We start from the raw sequence: 19,300 nt of genomic DNA on the forward strand, positions 1-19,300 counted from the left end.
TCTAAATTTATGTTAAGTCAGTCATAAGTCGAAAGAAGAAAAATAAAAAAACATTATCTTCCTAAGAGAATATGAAGACTATGCCGCTAATTCGGGATGTACAAGCAGTTGTAAGCTTTGTAGAGAAAACTAATAATGAAAAATTACTTTATGCGTGAAAATGTGTCGAAGCAAACATTATGTGAATAATGGGTAAAGCACCGCAAATTAACCCATGAAACGAAGTTATTCAGTAAAAATTCTTTGAATCTTTTTTTTATTATGAAGAATTTTTTTTTTTTTTTTTCATACATAAAAACCTACGAAAATGATTGATGTCAATTTTGTTATTTGTTTACATACCTGCGCACAACATTAGTGATTTATTAGACGTTTTTAACACAAAATTACTTGTACGTCCAACAGCGAGAAATTCTTGGATTTTAGTAAAAGAAAGGTTAGGAATTTTCTTTGACTAGGCATTTGTTATTTTATTTGAACAGTAGCTTTGTGTTTGCGCTCATTTGGGCTTTTCAAGGTTCACTTGGCTGTAAGGTATAGCGGATTACGTAACGAAATTACACAAGAGTTTTCTGTACTACGCTTGTAGCAGCTATTACTACACACAAAAGATGCTATCCATTGTGCATCATCAACAGGCATTGGATTTAATTTTTCTAAAATTCTTTATACCCTGCGCCAGTTGTGGTGCAAGTATATATTGAGTTTATGCGGATGTATGCAACACACAGAAAGATGTCTGGATAGACCCACCGATCGATTCAGAGTCACTTTCTAAATCACTTTCTGAACCAAACTTACTTTGTCTGTCCGTCTGCCCGCCTTTCCACTTAGCTTCTGGTCTTCAACCTATAGGCAACAGCGTTTGGCATATTTTGATAACGTTTTGTGCACTGGCGCATTTTGACTCAAAGACGAATTCTATCGAAAATAATTCGCATCTGATTATTTTCTCGACCATTTCCGGTATAATTGTAAAGTGGTATAAGGCATTTAACGACGCGCCGTCACCCACTGTACTCTTTCTACTTGTTTCTAACATAGTATGTGTGCATTTTTATACTCTCCACCATATTGATAAGGGCATATTCAGTCCTTGCGCATGTATGCAACAGCTGGAAGAGAATGGGAAATTCGTAGAATGAATTGATTGATGTAATAATAGGATGAACGTATCTCTAGTTCCTCTAGGTATTGCACGCTACCCCAACAACTTCATGTACCCTTACGATCAAAGTGTAAAGTACAAGTTATGCTGTAAAAAAGAAGAAAAAAATTCTGCAATATAAAATCTGGTAAAATGCAATTCAAGGAATAGTCACATACTTACATACATATATAGTTACCTAACTGTACTGCTTTAACGTATTTTTTACTAGTTATTCGTTTAAAACATTTTTCACTAAATTAATATTCATTGCCAAAAACCTGCTTGATTACATTGCAAATATGCCAAATTTCTTTCCATTTCGTCTAATTAATCTTTACTCGAGCTCGCTGGCATGCCAATAAATGATCAGTAAAACTTCCCTAGAATATGATTTCTTAAGATAATATTAGCGTTCAGTTAAAATGCTTAACACAAAGATTTTGATGTTTTTTCTTATCCAGAAATATTGCCTACTTGCAAGAGCAAATGATACGAGTAAAAGCTAAGAGCTTTTCTTCCAAATTCTATTGCCTGAGTTATATATGTGCAATCGCTTGCTTACATACATTGTAGATTTGTACATACTCACGAATTTGTATCCGCTTATGTACCATTATGTATACAAATTTATGATAATTTCTTTTGAAATATTGCAAATCATCTTGTTGGTCTTATTTATGAGTGCATAAGCGATGCCACTAAGCTAACCACTAAATCTTGATCTTTCATAATTTCTTCTACAAATTCATGCACACATAAATTTATAGTTTAATATGGGCGTATATATATATATATATATATATATATACGTGTGTGTGTGTGTGTGTGTGTGTGTGTGTTTGCGATGAATTGTGTAAGCGGATGTGTGTGAATATATTTCATCTTAATTCAATTTAACAACTTTAAACAACCATTAACCATTCACATGGTAAATCATCTCTATTGTAACGATGGCCAAGTTGCAGGCTCAAGCACATGCATCCCTCGCTTACTCGCTTACTCATTCAGTCACTTACTCACTCATAAATGCTCAGCTCATAAATATTGAAATGTTAATCTTAAATAGTGCTGCTCGTTCAAGTTCGTTATTTAGAATGATTTTCAGACGCCAAAAGGTGCACTTTTTTATGATTTGACTTCATTTGTTATTCGTTGCTTTGATCGTCCATACGATCATTTTGTGGCATTTTTTGTTTTGTTTTTCTTGTTTTTTCTTTTTTTTTTTTTTTGCTTTTGTGTTCTACGATCTCAATTATATGCAGATGTTTAGCTTTTGTCGGAGATGATTTGGTCGCCGTTTTAGATGGACACGGTTGCCTGAACTTAATCTAGTTGTTAAGGTTTAGGTATTGTTAATAAATTTATGGCACTGCACTCATATATGAACGGAGAGTAAATAAATCAAAATGTGTCCGAGTAAATTATGCGGATTCAAATCCATGATTGACAGACGTTAAATGAATAATAACATCAAAATATTTCTATATTATTGGCTTGAATTGTTAAATATTTAAATATAATTTATTTGTTTTTTTTGTTTTTGTTTTTGCTTTTTTCCATTCTCTTCTACTCTATTAAATTTAACCACTGCAATAACAACTATCCCGCGTGCTAGTATGTATCCAATCTACAAATTTACTAATACGGGTATAAACACCGGGAGCATCGGGTTGAGCACAACCGAAACCGAACGAAACTACACCTAAATAATAAGAAAAAATAGAATGGAAATCAAAGAACAAATTAAAAATAAAATAATTAATTTAAAATTAAATTCTTACTTACCCGCCAGTTTAAAGCGGCCTTCATTAACAATTAATGGACCGCCACTATCACCTTGGCAGGCATCTTTGCCTCCCTGCTTTACGTGGCCGGCACAAATCATAACATCTTGTATTTTATTCTTATAGCGTGTATTGCGACACTCCTGATTCGTTATTATGGGAAGAGTTACTTCTCGCAAGTAATTCGACGTTACACCGCCTTGCTTTATTAGACCCCAACCGGCCACAATGCCCTAAAGCACACAATATAGATTAATAATGGAGAAAGGGAGACAGACGGACAGAAAGTGACAGAAAGGGAGGAAGACGAAGAGAGAAAGAAGGAGAAAGCGAATTTTTGTGTTTTTGTTATTGATAACTCACGGTTTTCCCTTCAAAATTTTGATTGGCAATAGGCAAACAAACAGGTCTGACCTTCTCTGCCATCGGTACCGGACTATCAAGCCTTAGCAAAGCCAGATCGTTGACAATGCGCGTAGAATCAAAGCCGGGATGAATTATTGTTCTCGAAACCTTGGCGCAATACGGAAATAAATTAAAAAAAGAAAAACAAGTTAAAACACTATACTCAACGAGCACGAGCATTACTTCCTCATAAAACATCAAACGTTGCACCTTATTGAAACCTTTTTCCGAAAATCCCTATATGAAGAAAATCCAGAAAATGAATCTAAGCGGCCAATAGTGCCGGTTGGATTACTATAGTATATTTAGTTGTCAAATTATTATTTTGTGTACCCACTTTCATTATAAAATAGCAAACAATGGAAGTTCACAAAACCCTATTACCACATAAAGTATTATCGTTGCTCAAATATTTAAATGGTAGGGGTTCAAAAGTGGTACCCCCATCCCATTCAAGTTACTGCGATTCATTCAATATACCAAACTAGCACATTTTAACTATGCTTACCCAGAAATATCTAAACTAGAAATATGTTTCATTTAACATCTTGGCGGAAATACTGTCTTCCGTAGAGGGTGCTTCTGAACATTTTCGATTGAGTCTGATTTCAATAACCCTCGCTCTTGAGCAACAGCAATTTCGATTAAGATATCGAAAAAGAAATGGCGATATCTACGTTAAATAGAAAAAATGTCGACAAAACCCTCATGCGAACGAAGTGCCAGACTTGCTTAATTCGATTTAGAAAATAGTTGATTTAATAAAAAATGAGTCCATATTAAGTTGTTCGGAATGTTGCATGCATTCAGGCAAACTGTATACATCCTTATCAAAAATGGCATAGGTTACGAATATAATTGAGAAAGTATATATGTGGATATATTGATGCATTGGTGCGAACCATCCAACGCATTCAGTAAGCCTTCAAATCAAATTTTGGTCCCACATCCCCACAAGAGTAACATAAGTAAACACATTGTCGTGAACCTCCCCTACACTTTCAACGACTTTTCAGAAGGAGGCGTTATATGGGAAGTGACCAACCAAATTTTATCAAAATATTTATATAACGTTGAGATCTGTAGGCTGGACATAGGATAACAAGGCGAACGGACGGACAAAGGGACAGATAAGCTTATCGCTATAATAAAGGGTGGGGCTATCCCAATTTCTCCTGTGTCCTTGTGTATAAATTATAATTAACAACAAGCAAAAAAAAATCGTTAAAACAGTAAACGCTCGCGCGTTGTGATTTATGTAAACTCCTTAGAAATTCGTGCACAATAAATCAGGCAAGAAGATAAGTGAATGCACAGACTTCAAAATAGATACTCCGGCAAAGTTTTTGTCTTAAGTCTTTTATTTTACAAACACAAATTGGGCAAGCAATCGTTTTGTGTTATATAATAAAAGAATTTTTAAGGAAAAAAAAATGCTACAATCAATGAATCTCCTTCCCATTGGGGAGACTAAGAATCTTTTCAAGATTTGTAAAAAATAAAAAAAAAATAAATTATTTTCCTCCAAATGCCTTATCATCTATTACGCTATTAGATCGCATAACGACAATTAATGGAAAAAATATATAAAATAAATACAATCTGCTTGCAAGCAGCAAATGTTATTTATCTAAACCGGTAGTGGCGTAATATAATAAAATTCTCACCTGCCTTGTAATACCAGGATCGCGCGATGATCTATCCAATTGCAGTAAGCGTATTGTTATCTGATCACGGTTATTTTTTACACAATGTGCAGCAGTCAGCACATAACGATCATTAATCAGCGAACCGCCACAGAATAGACGCGGAAAATAGCGACCCTTGACCAATTGAGCCGTCCAGGGATACTTATTTTGGCGCACCTGTGTGCCACCAACAATACGATTAACATTCGGTGTACCACAGACTGCGGAAGAAGGGAAACGAAATGAAACCAGAAAAAAAAAAAAAAAACGATATGAAGAATGTGGTGTAAATTTAGTTAAAACTCCTTCAACGATAAGAAATTATGCTTTCTTTAAGCACTATTGTGGGTGACTCTTTCTTATTTATTTATTTATTTTTTATTTTTTCCATGTTTTCTTTTTTCTTTCCTGCTAGCGTACACTTACAGCATTTGGTACTGCATTCCGTTTTGTGCGGTCGATTATATTTCTCTTCATGCTGCGAAAAGTTAAAAAAATAGTTGGCAAAGAGTTCGTTTTGTTGTTGTTTAGCATTTTTTGCACTATAATCTGGCTGTAAATTCTCAAATGGCGATGGTTCGTAAACATAAGAGGATTGTGTGCAAATCACCAGCAGGCTGCCGAGGAACACAACAATGATAAATTTCATAATTTGTTTCTTTTACTTTCTTTTACTTTTTTTGTTCCCTCTATTTCTTTTTGTGTTCTGCTGATTGCCCTTTAACTTAGTTGTATTGTTTTTCCTTCTTTGATACAATAAACTGAACTCTTCAAGCAACTTTTTTGTAATGTTTACAAATTTCCAAAATCTGGTGGTTCTTATAGCTTCCATGTAAGCCATGTAATGTGATGATGGGAATCTTATCTTTTTAATGAATATTTTATTTAAATTTCATATATTTTTTTGTGTAAGTAACTAAAATTCTGAAAGTTTCTTTTCGTTGCCTTCTTACAAAAAAAAAGAAAAAACAGTATTAACAAATACATAATTAAAAGCCCTTCTTTATTAAACGTCTGGCTTTTTAGATGACTGCGATGTAAAGCAATTAGTCACTACAGAGTAAGTCAATAAAGAACTGACATAGTTTTTAGTGGAAGAAACTGATTTAAATGAAATACAAGAAAACGTATTAACGCTTTAATCGGGAATATCGTGAAATTTTCAAGAAATTCTTTAGATAATGTGGCGTTTTTAGTTCAGTCATTTATTTACTCACTTCATCTTACAAGCTTTCATTAAGTTTGCGTTAGCAGCTTGAGTTAATTTCAATCGTTCGTCTATTGTGTTTTCTTGAAGATATAGTATAAACTTCGCCTTTCTAGGACAAGGAATATAGTCACTGATGAGAGGACAGCTTGTCATACCCGGGGCCTGCAACACCCAGAGTATATATCGTCAAGTGTCTGCAATAACTGAGGTTGATCAATCAAATTGTTTTGCCGCGATATAGGCCTTTTCTTGCCTGCAACAAGTGATCGAGCATTTACGTACTATTTAAAGACTCTAGACTGTCTTTCCTACAACGTACATTTTATATCCTGGAGCTCGTGATACAGCAAGCAAATTTTTCCACCTAAAGCAAGGCGTCTGTTTGTCGAATGAGGCAACGACGCGTGTTCCGTTCGTTCTCAGGATTAAATCCAATTGTAAAAATTCCACTTTTATTGTCTTCTGTGTAGTATTTCGTAAGACGAAAAGTGACGAATTATATCTCTTGGCGTCAATTGACGTCGAGTATTTACACGTGGAACAAGTATTAGCCTATCAACTTTTAATATCTCCGTTTCGTTGCTATAAAAGTCACGTGTGACAGGGATGGACTGAAGTCGTCCAAACTCAATATGTATCTCTCTATCATTATTCCTAGTCATAACTTTTAGAATCCCAAACGGTACCTTCTTCTTGATTATATTTTCTAAAGGTTAAAACTTAGAAATATGTACAGTGAGTGAAATTCAACGCAAAAGAGATTAATTCAAGTGTTGCAATATTCAGGTTTCTTTTACATTTTATTTTGTCTTCTTTTTTTCATTCTTTAACAGGCTTTTGTGACACTGTTAGGATGAACGTATGTTAATGAATATCTGCAATATATTTTTAAATATGCTAATGCGCGATTTCTTTACCCAAAGTGGGTGTATATTTAAACGCTTATTATTGGACTTGTTTTCATTAACGCAGATACATTTAATGAATATTCTTGAGTCCAACAGCGAAGGAAGCAGGTATATTAATTTCGTCACATTACACTCATAACGTTAAAAGCCACAAATTGATCACTATTTTATTATTTACCTGTCTGTCCATCAATATATTATAATTTTCGTAATTACTCTGAAGCCGATATACACGGTATATCTATATCTATCTATATGTAAATATTGTTAACTTTCTATAACTAACTCTTACACATTAGGCAAATATCTAAAGTTTATCTAGGCATGAGTTGTAAGCTGCCGACAAATATAATTGTATTAGCTAAAAAATTGGAAAAAGGTAAATGAGAATAGTTTCTAAACAACATTAATGTTTAAAGTAGTAGATATAAAGCTAAAATTTGGCATGTCGTGCAACTCGCACTTCTGATACATCTGCTCAGTGGCTTACGATAAAAAAAAGTGCTTTTTTTCACATCTGCTTAAAATGCTTTTGCAAATTCAAAACCACGTAAGCAGGCAAATAGATAAGAATCGTCACTATCAAGTCATTGTTTGCAGGTTTATATCTCAGTTCGGGTAAAACATGGCTCTCTCTTCTACAATGATTGCTAAGTTGGTGAACGATTATCCCTTCTTCACTTCTTTATGACCGCTTTCTCTCTCTCTGTCTATCTCTTTTCCCCTTTCTCTCTGTTCCTCTGTTTTTCATCTTTCTTTCTCTTCGTTTCTCTCTACCTTCCATATGCGAATAAAATTTGAGAGTAAGTTTAATGCGTGGTGTTCAACTAAAATGAAGTGAAAAATAAACATTTAAATACCAGTCACTCAGGGAACGTTTCCTGCTCGTTTAACTCGGTGACGGACAGAAAGAAATGAGGGAAGAGTAATAAATAGGGAGGTGGTTGTGGCCGTACCACAGCGAGGGTTATGTCTTTACCGACTGAGATTTGAATCTATGGACACTGACTTGGTAATCAAGATTTTCACCTACTCGGCTATTCATACGGATCTTTTGTTGGAATGGAATGTGTTTTCTATTTGCCGGTCAAAGTCATATCCCCTTAGGCAATCTTCTGTAAAAGAACTTCAGAGGAGAATGGAAAATGTAAAGACAAGGCTTTTTATATCTTTGCTAATCTTAGTATCTATCTTACATAAAATCTAGAACTTTGCTTCGACGTGGATATTGATAAGCCAAACTATACGGTGTTCACAGTACGTGTGTATACCATAAAGCAAACACAATTTTCTTACAGGTTGTGTGCTTCATAATTCATTGGTAAAGTGTATGCCGTCCGTGAATCTCATTAAAGCGCAGAGCCATTTTGTTATTTATTTATTTTTTATGAATTTCATAAGAAAGTAAGTAAAAGTTTGAGACGGGAAAGTAGGTTAGAGCTTTCTTAAATTCCCAAAGGAGAGAATCGCGCTCGAGCTATTAATTGCATTAATCTGTGTTACCTGCACTATTCGGTTCTTTATCTTCTGCACATATATGGGCGATATGAGCTATATATAGGCCTTTATCGGCTTACAACGCACACTTGGAAGATTTTCTAAAAATATCACAAAATATAAAGCTAATCTAAATCTCTCAACAACTTCATTAACATAAACAATCCATGCATGACTATCTTTGAGAAAACAAAAACGAAAAAGAAAAAAGTAAAAGTTATTGACGATCAAGGCAACGAAACCGATGACGTTAATCATTCGATTATGCAAAGCATTTTTGAAAAAGGCTCAAATTAGAACCAATTAGTAAGTTGCAAAGGGGCGTCATTAGTAGTTACGCATAGGCAAACTACAACATCAAGATAAGCACATGAATACACACAAAGTATTCAACTTTATAATTATGAATTAGACCATAACAGAAAGGAACAAAACAAGTCGATACTCCAAGCCTTCAAACACACATGCATGTACTCAGGTAAAAATACCATACTGTGACTATGTACAGCTTAAGGGTTCTTTTACACAAAAGAAGGAAGAAAAAAATTGTTGATATTATAAGAAAACATAATCTAGTTTTTCTATAAGGAAAACCAAAAATTAAAGAGACGAAGAACATTAAATTTTTTCTTTTTTTTTTTTCTACATTATAGAAGTCATACAGAGCTTTGGTCAAAAGTTCATTGATTTTCGTGTTTTCTGGCTTAAACGACATTAATTTATCATTTAATTTGCAGTTTATTATTATTTCGTTTTTGCGTTCATTTTTGTTTTTTTTTTTTTTTGTTGTTGTCTTATGCTTGAACGTGGACAGACGGTTTTCTGTTGTGTCTTTCAAAGCTTAAGGGCCACATGCTAAGGAGACCATATGACGTAGCAATAAAACGTATTTATGTGCTTGTTATTCTTGTTTCGTTTCGTTTCGTACGTACAAACAGCAGCTTTAACACTAGCGGCATATTATGGCAAAACAGTTCCGTGCAATAAATGCGTGTTATGCGTGTCTGCTATTTAATGCCAAAATGGGAACCGACCTCTTTTCAAATTAAACAAAAAAAAAAGATATAAAAACTTAACCAACTCTAGGGAAAGACAAATTACTTCATACGTATGTGTACTTGTGAACGAAATCGAATAAGATTTCTTTTTACACCCGTTTACAAAGGTCTCTTTTTTCCATTCCTCTTGTAAAGCATTCAAAAACTCATTGTTTTTCGTACATTCCAGGCCATAAAGAAATAAAATCGATTTGTTTAAATACCCAATGGATACAAGAAACAATTTTTATGTCTTTCTCTTCCTTAGGAAATCCTCCAGCGGTTTTATTTCTTTTCCACAGATATTTCATTTAAAAGGTGTTTCAAAGTGTAAACAAAAAATTACAAACGTACGCCTGCGCTTAAATAGAGATAGAATGTGAACACAAAAACATTAATAATAGGAACGACATTAGCTGTGGTCCGGAATATCTGAACAAAGGAGCACGCATCCTACAGATTGAGCATTTTTCACATTACCTCGAAGGCAAAAAGTTAGTCTTCCTTGGAAAAAAAAAAGATCGTTCTTTGTTAATTTCTACAGCAGTAATAAGATCTCATTGTTGCATTGATAACAGGAACTATAAAATGCAAATTTTGGTCTTACGTCTCTTAATCTGCGTCTTATATACATTTTTCTCTACACATTTTGTGCAAAATTTTCCCGAAAATGTTATTTAAAAAATCCTATATATACGGTTATAAACATATTTTTTAGTTTTACCTTAATACCTGATTTTACTCACATATATCATGGCAGCGCTTGCTGTAATTCGATACCTTAACCCAATAAACTCATGTACCAGTTTTTTGTGCATAAATCAATAATAAGCGGGTGGTAAGCTTTTAATGGTTTTCCTGCCAACACAGAACGGCTTTAATCTTTAAGTTTCTTCTTATTAAGAGAAACAATAAACGACTCAAAGTTAATTAAAAAATATTTCTTTTTTTATACTTGTTCCTTTTTTTAAAGACTAAGTCACAGTTAACATGAAACTGGAAGACTGAGGAAATTTTAAAAATGTTAAATGCAATTAAAAAAGAAGAATTCTTGTCTTCTATAGATGTGTGAGAGTTTAGAAATGTAATGGCGAACCACTCTTCGCGCTTATTAATTACTAAGCATAGTATTAAACATATTTGGTTTTATCCACTACAACACGGTATGTCTTAACTTTCTCGAGTACTCATAGGATTAGCAAAGAACAACAATCGAGTTTTTATTCGTTCCTGGTCTCCGTTTTGGGGTCAAAGACTAAAGAAAGATACTCATTGTTTCAAAATTCTCATTTTTACTGTGATCAGGGGCCAAGTAAGTGTTATAAGTTGTAGATCTGCTAAAAGTCCACTTAAAATTAGTAAAAGTCGGTTTATTGATGTGATTTTCCTGATCAACCTTTTCCCTACAATGAATGCCTTTCGCATTTGCTTGCTGTTGCATTGCATGCTTTTCGTCTTTTGTGTTGCGGTCTAAGTGATTCTTAGCACTTGCTATAAGAAGATTATTTCGCCTCACTGTAGATATATTAAAACATAGGATTGAGTTGGGTAACTAAGGCTTGGCACATGCGCACAGAATTTTTGGAAAAATGGGCGTTCGTGTTTCATTAACACCCAAATATACTTAAAAGGACTGGAAAACGTAGGAAAAGTGAGAATTTGAAGACATTTGCATTAATTATGTGAACGGTCTGTCAGTAAGAGCGATACTTTTTAAAATTAAAAAAGTAGAACAACTCAACGTATTAACGTAAATTGTGTTTTCTTTTGAACCTTCGATATTGCAGTTACTACGACTTTGAACACCCTGACGCACTAATGGCTTCAATTATTAATTCCTGTGACCAGCATTCATCGCGTTATGTCTGTGATAATTTGATGACTGTTCACCCTCAAATTTTCCAAACTCTGTAGCTTGTCAGCACATACTTGAGCTTTGGTATGTTCACAAACAAAAAGATCGATGGATAGTTCTCTGATGAACAAACTATGAGCAGACGCAAGTGACCCACTACTTTGGGAAAATTTTGCAATGCTTTTAAATATTCAGGTATCTTGAGCCGCTGCATGAATAAACTGGAAATAGTTTCGAATATGTCCAAAGCTGGAAGCAGACAAAACAAGTAAGAAAGTGATATTTGGTGGGGACCAAATCCCACATATCCACCACTGTGCTTTTCGCATTCTACTCTCCAAGTTCCTTTATTTCATATCCATATCGCTGGTATTAACTAATCGCGGTGTCTATCATATTCATTTTAGAATTAACCTGTTTTTAGACAGATACTATATTTTCATTGGAGGAGAATACAAAGTAGTTTCAGACATTCTGTCTTGTTTGCGTTACGATAAACGACCATAACACTTCAATAAAGGGTAGACTGTTTCGTAAAGTAAATGTAAAAAACTTCAGTCTTCCAACTTTTATGATTTCTGAGTAAGGGGCAAAAACCCACAAATTTTTGTTAAGGAAAACGGAGTTGTGTTCAGCTTATGCTCCACTGCGGGCGTCTACTCTGACCGATTTGGTCCATTTTCAATACCAATCTGCGTACAAAAACTTCTAATGTTTCTACCAATCCTTCATTTTTGGAACCAGAAGAGTGCCAGCAACAAACACCACACAAACGCACAGACGGACAGACATGGCTAAGTTAGCTCAGAATCTCACGTTAATCAAGAATATACTATACACTTTATAGGGTTTCCAAAGCTTCCTTTTGAGTGTTACATACATTATGAAAAAAAAAACAAACCATTTTACAGTGGTGGGTATAAAAATACACACATTTTAAGTAGTGTTGCTCTTAAAGAGCAATGTAGCTTGCAAGCATAGATCTGGATGTAAAATTTCTTACTAAATTTGGTTTATTGCCATCTAAAATAGATCGGTAGATTTTAAGGCAACCGGATCAGTTGCCTTCAAAAAATCACGCCAGTACCGTAACTTACTAAAGATTTTGTGTACTTTCGATAGATACATCACAAGGGGAATTGCTTTTTTCTTGTACACTTTGCTTAAAATTGCATTTTAATTGTATTTAATGTTATTATGTAAATTATAATCCCACGTACACCTTCCACAAAGTAATTTGTCCAAATAAATTGTTTGTTCGGGAATATATAAAAATTTGTATGCTTATATATGTATGTGCACTTCCAAGTTTTGAAAACAAATGTAATGTAAATTATTATCATTAACAACGTTAACATTAGTTGTGTTATTAATTGCAAGAAGCATCAAGTAAATTAAACATCGTATGAGTTTAAGTCGTTGCATTAAAATTTATAAATAAACCATGACATGCAACGAACACAAATTTTATATTATTGACAATAGGAACATATCTGTATACGGAGTCGCATTCCCAGTCAAATGAAAACGCTAAAGCAGAACTAATTGATGACGCGAAGGGATAGTAAAGCGCATGTCTATAGAATAATAAAAGGAACTGGGAGTGTATATCTAGGGGCAAACTTTGTTAAATACACTTAGAAACTTTCAAAAAGAAAGAAATTGAAAGGCAGAGTATATCAAAATGCTTACATCATATATTGATTTCAAATATTGATATAAGAACATACAGGCAAACGCATTACATTAGATACGCCCACAAAATAGTATCTATTATATAAGACTGTGTTGTGCGAGTCGCTTCGGTTATACAAATACACGAGTGGTTCGCAGCCTAAAGCTACTAACTTATTTATCATATTGAAGACAAATTTCTTTAGTATTCAGGCCTAAAACATAATTAACTCTTCTTTTCCCCCAAAATACACAGAAAAATTTCGGCTTGAGAAATTTGTTGTACACAGTTGTTAGATAACTTAGATAACTTCAAGTGTAAAATTGCTTATGTTGGCATTTAAATTGCTTTCATAATCATCGTGATGACCAATTTAAGCCTCTGTGAGTAATACCTGCTCGAAGATTGTGAAAGCATGCCTTGAGGAAAAACCTTTGGATTAAAAATACATTACTTTGGATTCAAAATACAACGTTAGAGTATCGTTGGACTGATTGTATCACTCTATGTTAATGAATAAATTTGATTTTTTATGAAAAAAATGTTAGTCCCGCGAATTATTGATTGACATTGTATATTACATTACATACTATATATTATGTGTACTTATACTATATTCAGCGAATAAATCGTTGTTCTAATGTAGGTATTACCTGGATATGGATTCCGCTCAACCTATCCCTGCCAATGCCACCGACTTATGCACGATGTATGTGACTTTTGACAAGAAAAAAAATGCACAGAGCACACTGTTTTCGCTTCTTTTGGCTCGCCAAAGGAGATTACACGCTGCTGATACATTAGGCTTTGTAGGGGGTACACTGCGGGATAAAGCCGAGCGATGGTGAAACGCGAAATTGTATATCGGTTGAGAGTGACGCATGTAGGCATCGGCAGTCATCAATAACCGGCAAAAGTCCAGCCAAACGCAATACGCGAGGGGTGTCGGTCCCCTGCGCTGCAGTTCAGTTCACATGCGCCTTTGCTCTAAATGTTTGCAGAAAACGAAAAATTGCTTGGAACAGCAATTGATAGGTGTTTACCTCACTAGAGGTTTTTTCTTGCATCCCATTTATTCGCGGCAAAGTAATTTTTTGAGCGCCGCGCGAAATATTTGTCAAAAGTTATTTGGGAGTGAGCTTTTTCAGAATTTTCCAAGGCGTATGTTATAAGGTTGTGGTTGAGCAGCATTTTGGAAAATGGTTTGCTTAAGAGTTAATCTTCATTGGAAGTCATTTGTTTGTGCTAAAAATTTGAAAGGAATTTTTATGCCTTTCCAAGCAGATTTAATTGGGCTAATTAAAATCGGTTAATTGCGAATAATGATTATATAATTCTCATTTATAATATTCTTTCTTCAATGTTTAGACTGTTTTTTCTCTTCTTCTTTTTATTTTTAAATGGTTTTATATTAATTTACCTTAATATCCTTGGAAAGCCTTGGGCTGCTCGGTCATTAAGCAATTTGAAATTAGTTTTAATTTGATTATAAAATTAATTGCCAAGTTCATGTATCTTTTATTTGCCCCCATAAATAGTAACAACATAACAGGCAAGTATATGGTAACTGTAGCATCAATCTATAAATTATTTCAAATAAGCACATTTTTATAACCACAAACATGCCTACCTATATAAACATTTGTTCGCATAAACAACAGCATTAATTTATCGTAATTTTCCGCCATGAGATGTGCCCTGTTACGCATCATCGTTTCGTGGTTTATATCCATGCTCGTGCGCATTCTTTTGCTAAAAAAAAAAAAAAAAAAAAAATCATTTCTCTCTCTAACACTTTAACATTCGCTTGAAAATGATATATGTATGTCCTATGTGTACAATTGTATAAGCATGCTAATGTAACATGTTTATAGCCTTCGTCCTAATATTCATTATTATCATCGTCATAATTATCTTTATCATTATCATCATCGTCGTCATCATCGTAAAATGGTAATAAAAATGTTTAGTTAATCCTCTTAAGCCCTTAAAACTAATTTTAATAAGTTCAACACTATCCATGACAGTCTCAAGTTTAGTCTTTAGGCTTTAGGCTACAGACAGATACTTGACCGTAAACGAGCGACCAGTCAAAAGAAATCTATGTGCCTTGTTACTTGTTTGTTGCCCAACATATGGGCAAGTGTTAGACTTATAAATAAGTGTTTGGTTGTTGTTGCTGTTAGTGTTGTTGTTGTTGGGCTTAGATTAAGGTGTCTGCAAATGTTTAGCATGCTGCTTAGATAGACTTTGAAATTTTTTTTTAGCGCATGGTTTTGGTGATGGTTTCCTATAGCCTAAAACTATAAAAGCATATGCATGCTTGTGTCAGCATTACAAACACTTTCATGATTTACTATACTGTACGATGTAGCAGATGATGTTGTTCTAGGTAAAAAGAAACTAAACGAATATTTTTTTTTACTGGCTTGAGTTGCTGTTCTTTTTTTTTTGTTGTTTTTTTGTGTATGTGCGCCTGGAAAAACGTAGATATTATAATATGCTATTTAAAACAAAATGAAATAAGAAAAAAACAAAGCAAGAAAATTATAATCGCTTTAGGATGAACGTTGGACACCCACCTCTTCGAGCAAACATCATTTCAAATTTTATTAAGCATAAACCGCGAATCCTTTTATGTCTCTAAACTTTCGCAAGGAGCTTGCTAAATAATTACAGCTAATTTTATTTGCCTTATAGGATACAATATTCAAAAACTTGCTTAATTAATTATTCAGCATTTGCAGACGAACCATGCCCTTTTGGAAACTTGATCTGCAAAAGTAAAATAGAATAACATGCGTTCAGGGTGCTCTGTCCCGATTTGCACTGGGGTGGGAGTTTCCCAAATAGACGACCGACGGATGGACGGACAGCAATTAAACCAATCCTATTATTTTTCTTGCTCTTAGACATTTGTATGAATCCTCATTTAATCCTACAAATGACTAGTGAACAATGAAAGGTAGTTGCTAGCACCAGCACGAGCGTAGAGCAGAAAGTTTTGCTTACGTAGCTTGGCTGATACATATTGAAATATGTAATATAATATCGTGTTGAAGGGTAAAAGGAACTTTAACTTTTAAAATGAGAGCATCCCGAATACGTGATGTGCTATTTATCTTTTTAAGCTTAATAGTCGAAAAATGTCATTGAAAATTGCTTTATGATTTTGCAACACTTTCTCCTTTATGACCCATACACTCTTGCCTACGTTCGAAACATTTGTCATCGCATTTTTATCACTTGCTTTAAGATACTCGCAATCCATGGTTCTTTTGGGCGCATCAACTGCTTCTTCTGCCGATGAAAATCAATTGTCAGAAGAGATGTGCGTTAGCTCGGGTTGTCTGAATGAAAAATGATCAGATGGCGTTCATTTATGTTGCTTATTTCATCAAAGTTTTCTTGCAAACGGATATTTTATCGTCGGTGAAGTGGATGGGGGAGGTCGGACTTTATCCCCAAAAGTGAAGTGATGGCCACTCTTGTCTTGCCATTCAGACGATCCAATTTTCAAGTCACAAGACGCTTTAAAGAAACTTATAGTTAAAAATATTAAACTTTCCAGTGACAGCATCGGATGGCATCTGATAAAAAAGTTCAAACGGTTCCTTATGTATCAAAGTAATCTTGCTTTTGTTAAGCTGTTTGGTCTGTCTATTTCTAACGCATTTTAATATATTCTCGTTCTAGTCAAAAAACGCAAATTAACGTAAAAAAAAAAAAAAAAACGAATTCATTTTTACTTTATTTAACCAAGTTTGATGGCTTGATGGCAATGGTCATTTTTTTTTTTTTTTTTTGTTTAAGCTAAGCACACATTTTACTTCAATTCTATCATTAATTTTCATCAGTTATGATGGCGAATTATACACAATTTCATTTTTGACCAACGCCCTATGAGGAAAATTTCAATTAAATTTGAAAAAATATTACATAAATAATAGCAAATAATAATAATCGTGCTTTCTAATGTCAGTATACACATATGTATATGCGGATGAGAATGTTCGGCGGTTGCAAGTGCTTCGTTTATGTAAGATTTCCTACGAAAGTTTTGTACACAAAATCCACGAATAATACTCGCAAAAATGAAAGGGAAGAACGGAAGAGAACAGGCAGGCACCGCATGCAAAGGGCAAAGTAGCAACAACAATGAAGCGTAAACATTAGAGATGATGTATATAAAAAGGAAAACTAAGTAAGCAATGCAATGCAATAGCAACAACGACAGCAACGTTTATAAGCAAGAAATCTGTTGTACTTTCATCATCCATGCATTCGTTTGGTTTCACAGTAAGAACAGTAGTTGAACTTGTAGCCACGTTCTTGGCCCTTGCGAAAATATCTACCTTTCTGTCTATACGTAGAAAGAAGAAGAAAAATGAAAAACAATAACAAAAATAGAACAAAAATTTGAGCTGATGCACGTCTTCTGAAATTTTAATTGGAGTACAAAAATAGTATTATAACTAAAAAGAAGCGAAAAAAAAAAGAAAGAGTGTCGATCAAAAAGACTTTAAAATAGACTTCAAGTTTGTTGCTTAAGTCTTTCATTTTAGTGTGGACAAAATTTCTTCTTTTATTTCTTTTTTTTTACTTTTCTGAAGCAATTAAACATTTGTTCTTGTTGTTTCTGTTGTTGTTGTTGCTGTTGTCATGTCATCAGATATAAAAACGGAAGCAAAAACCATCTGTAAATATGTTCAAATATAAATCAAATGAAAAAAGTCATGTAATTTGTAATAAATTCATATAAGAGCAGTAAAATGCCTGCCTACTGTTACTATTTGCTTTTACTCTTCTTTTTCTTCTTGTCTAAATGTTGATTTTTATTTTCTGTTCTTAATTTTTTCTTAGCAATGATGTTCCTTATGGTACTACTATGCTCATAACCACCACATGCATCAACACACTGCGAACAAACATTTGATCCGAGCATAATATTCGTATGTATGCACATATGATGTATATATATATATGTATATGTACGTTTACGTTTAGGCGTCTGCCTCTTTAAAATCAAATGATAATAAATCACCAACAGATATAATAAAACATTATGTTCTCTTGTTGATGTTTACGTAATGCACTTTTTTGACTGATGTACACCTAGCTAAAGCAAAAAATAACAAATGAAAAAAAAAATATAAAAATAAAAAATTAAAAAAAAAAAAGCTACAGAAAGAAGAAGCAAGCTGATAAACAGCAGCCATTATCATAATCATAGGCCAACTAGAGGACATCAAGACAGCAGAGGCTTCATTAAAACATGCGTTTTAATCGCTGGCCCGTCAATGGGACCTGATGGGACACGCCAGTAGTGAAGGCTAAAAGATATGGTTATAAATTCCTTGACAATAACGTCAGTGAAAAGAAACTCGTCGACAATTCGCTTGATGTTAAGGCCAAAAAATAAAAAAAAATTAAATAAGAGAAAAGGAAAAAAGCTTTAAAAGCAGCCACAACAACAACAACAACAACAACAACAGCGACAAGAACAACCTTACCATTCCAACTCATCTTGCTTTCAGCTATAATCGTTACCTAGTGCTTTGACTACGTTTTGGGGTTGGCTCACAGGTTAGCACACAGCGATGGGAATTTTTTTCTTTTTTTTTTTTTGCATTAACCTGTGGCTACATAACACACAACAACTCTTGCTTTCTTGATGATCATTTCCTTTTCGACTTCGGAGAGACATTCCTTTTTCTGCTTTTACTGCTGCTGCGGCTGCTGCTGTTGTTCTTGCTGCTGTTTTTTTATCTAATTCTTTTTTATAAATATTTAAAAATTGAAGGCAAAAACAAAAAGAAGAAGAACACAGAAAAAAAAAAAAAGTAGAAGGGCGAATGCATAGCACGGCATAGGAAACACTCACACTCACTCATCATACATACACGCAAACACACAAAACACACACTAACAAACAATTTACATAAATGACAATGAAATTCATAATGTATGGTTTATGAACATTCTTTTGACCCTTTCCCGATATGTATTCTAGATGGGCTGCCTGATGTTGTAGTTGTGTGTCGCTGTTGCCTGCTGTTCACATGCACTCTCGTACATATCTAGGTGGTTT

General features: G+C 34.0%; 1 protein-coding gene across 1 annotated transcript; it reads right to left on the reverse strand.

Moving 5' to 3' along the window:
* Positions 1 to 2,730: 2,730 nt before the first annotated feature.
* LOC119633588 (trypsin-1) lies at positions 2,731 to 5,676 on the reverse strand. Its single transcript, XM_038027204.1, has 5 exons — positions 5,454 to 5,676; positions 5,007 to 5,248; positions 3,298 to 3,447; positions 2,936 to 3,167; positions 2,731 to 2,852 (listed from the first exon to the last, which is right to left on the reverse strand). The coding sequence occupies exons 1-5, from the start codon at positions 5,674 to 5,676 to the stop codon at positions 2,731 to 2,733; spliced, it is 969 nt and encodes a 322-aa protein (XP_037883132.1).
* Positions 5,677 to 19,300: the final 13,624 nt, after the last annotated feature.

The sequence above is a fragment of the Glossina fuscipes genome, unplaced genomic scaffold (genome assembly GCF_014805625.2).
Source record: "Glossina fuscipes isolate IAEA_lab_2018 unplaced genomic scaffold, Yale_Gfus_2 2, whole genome shotgun sequence".
Taxonomy (NCBI): Eukaryota; Metazoa; Arthropoda; class Insecta; order Diptera; family Glossinidae; genus Glossina; species Glossina fuscipes.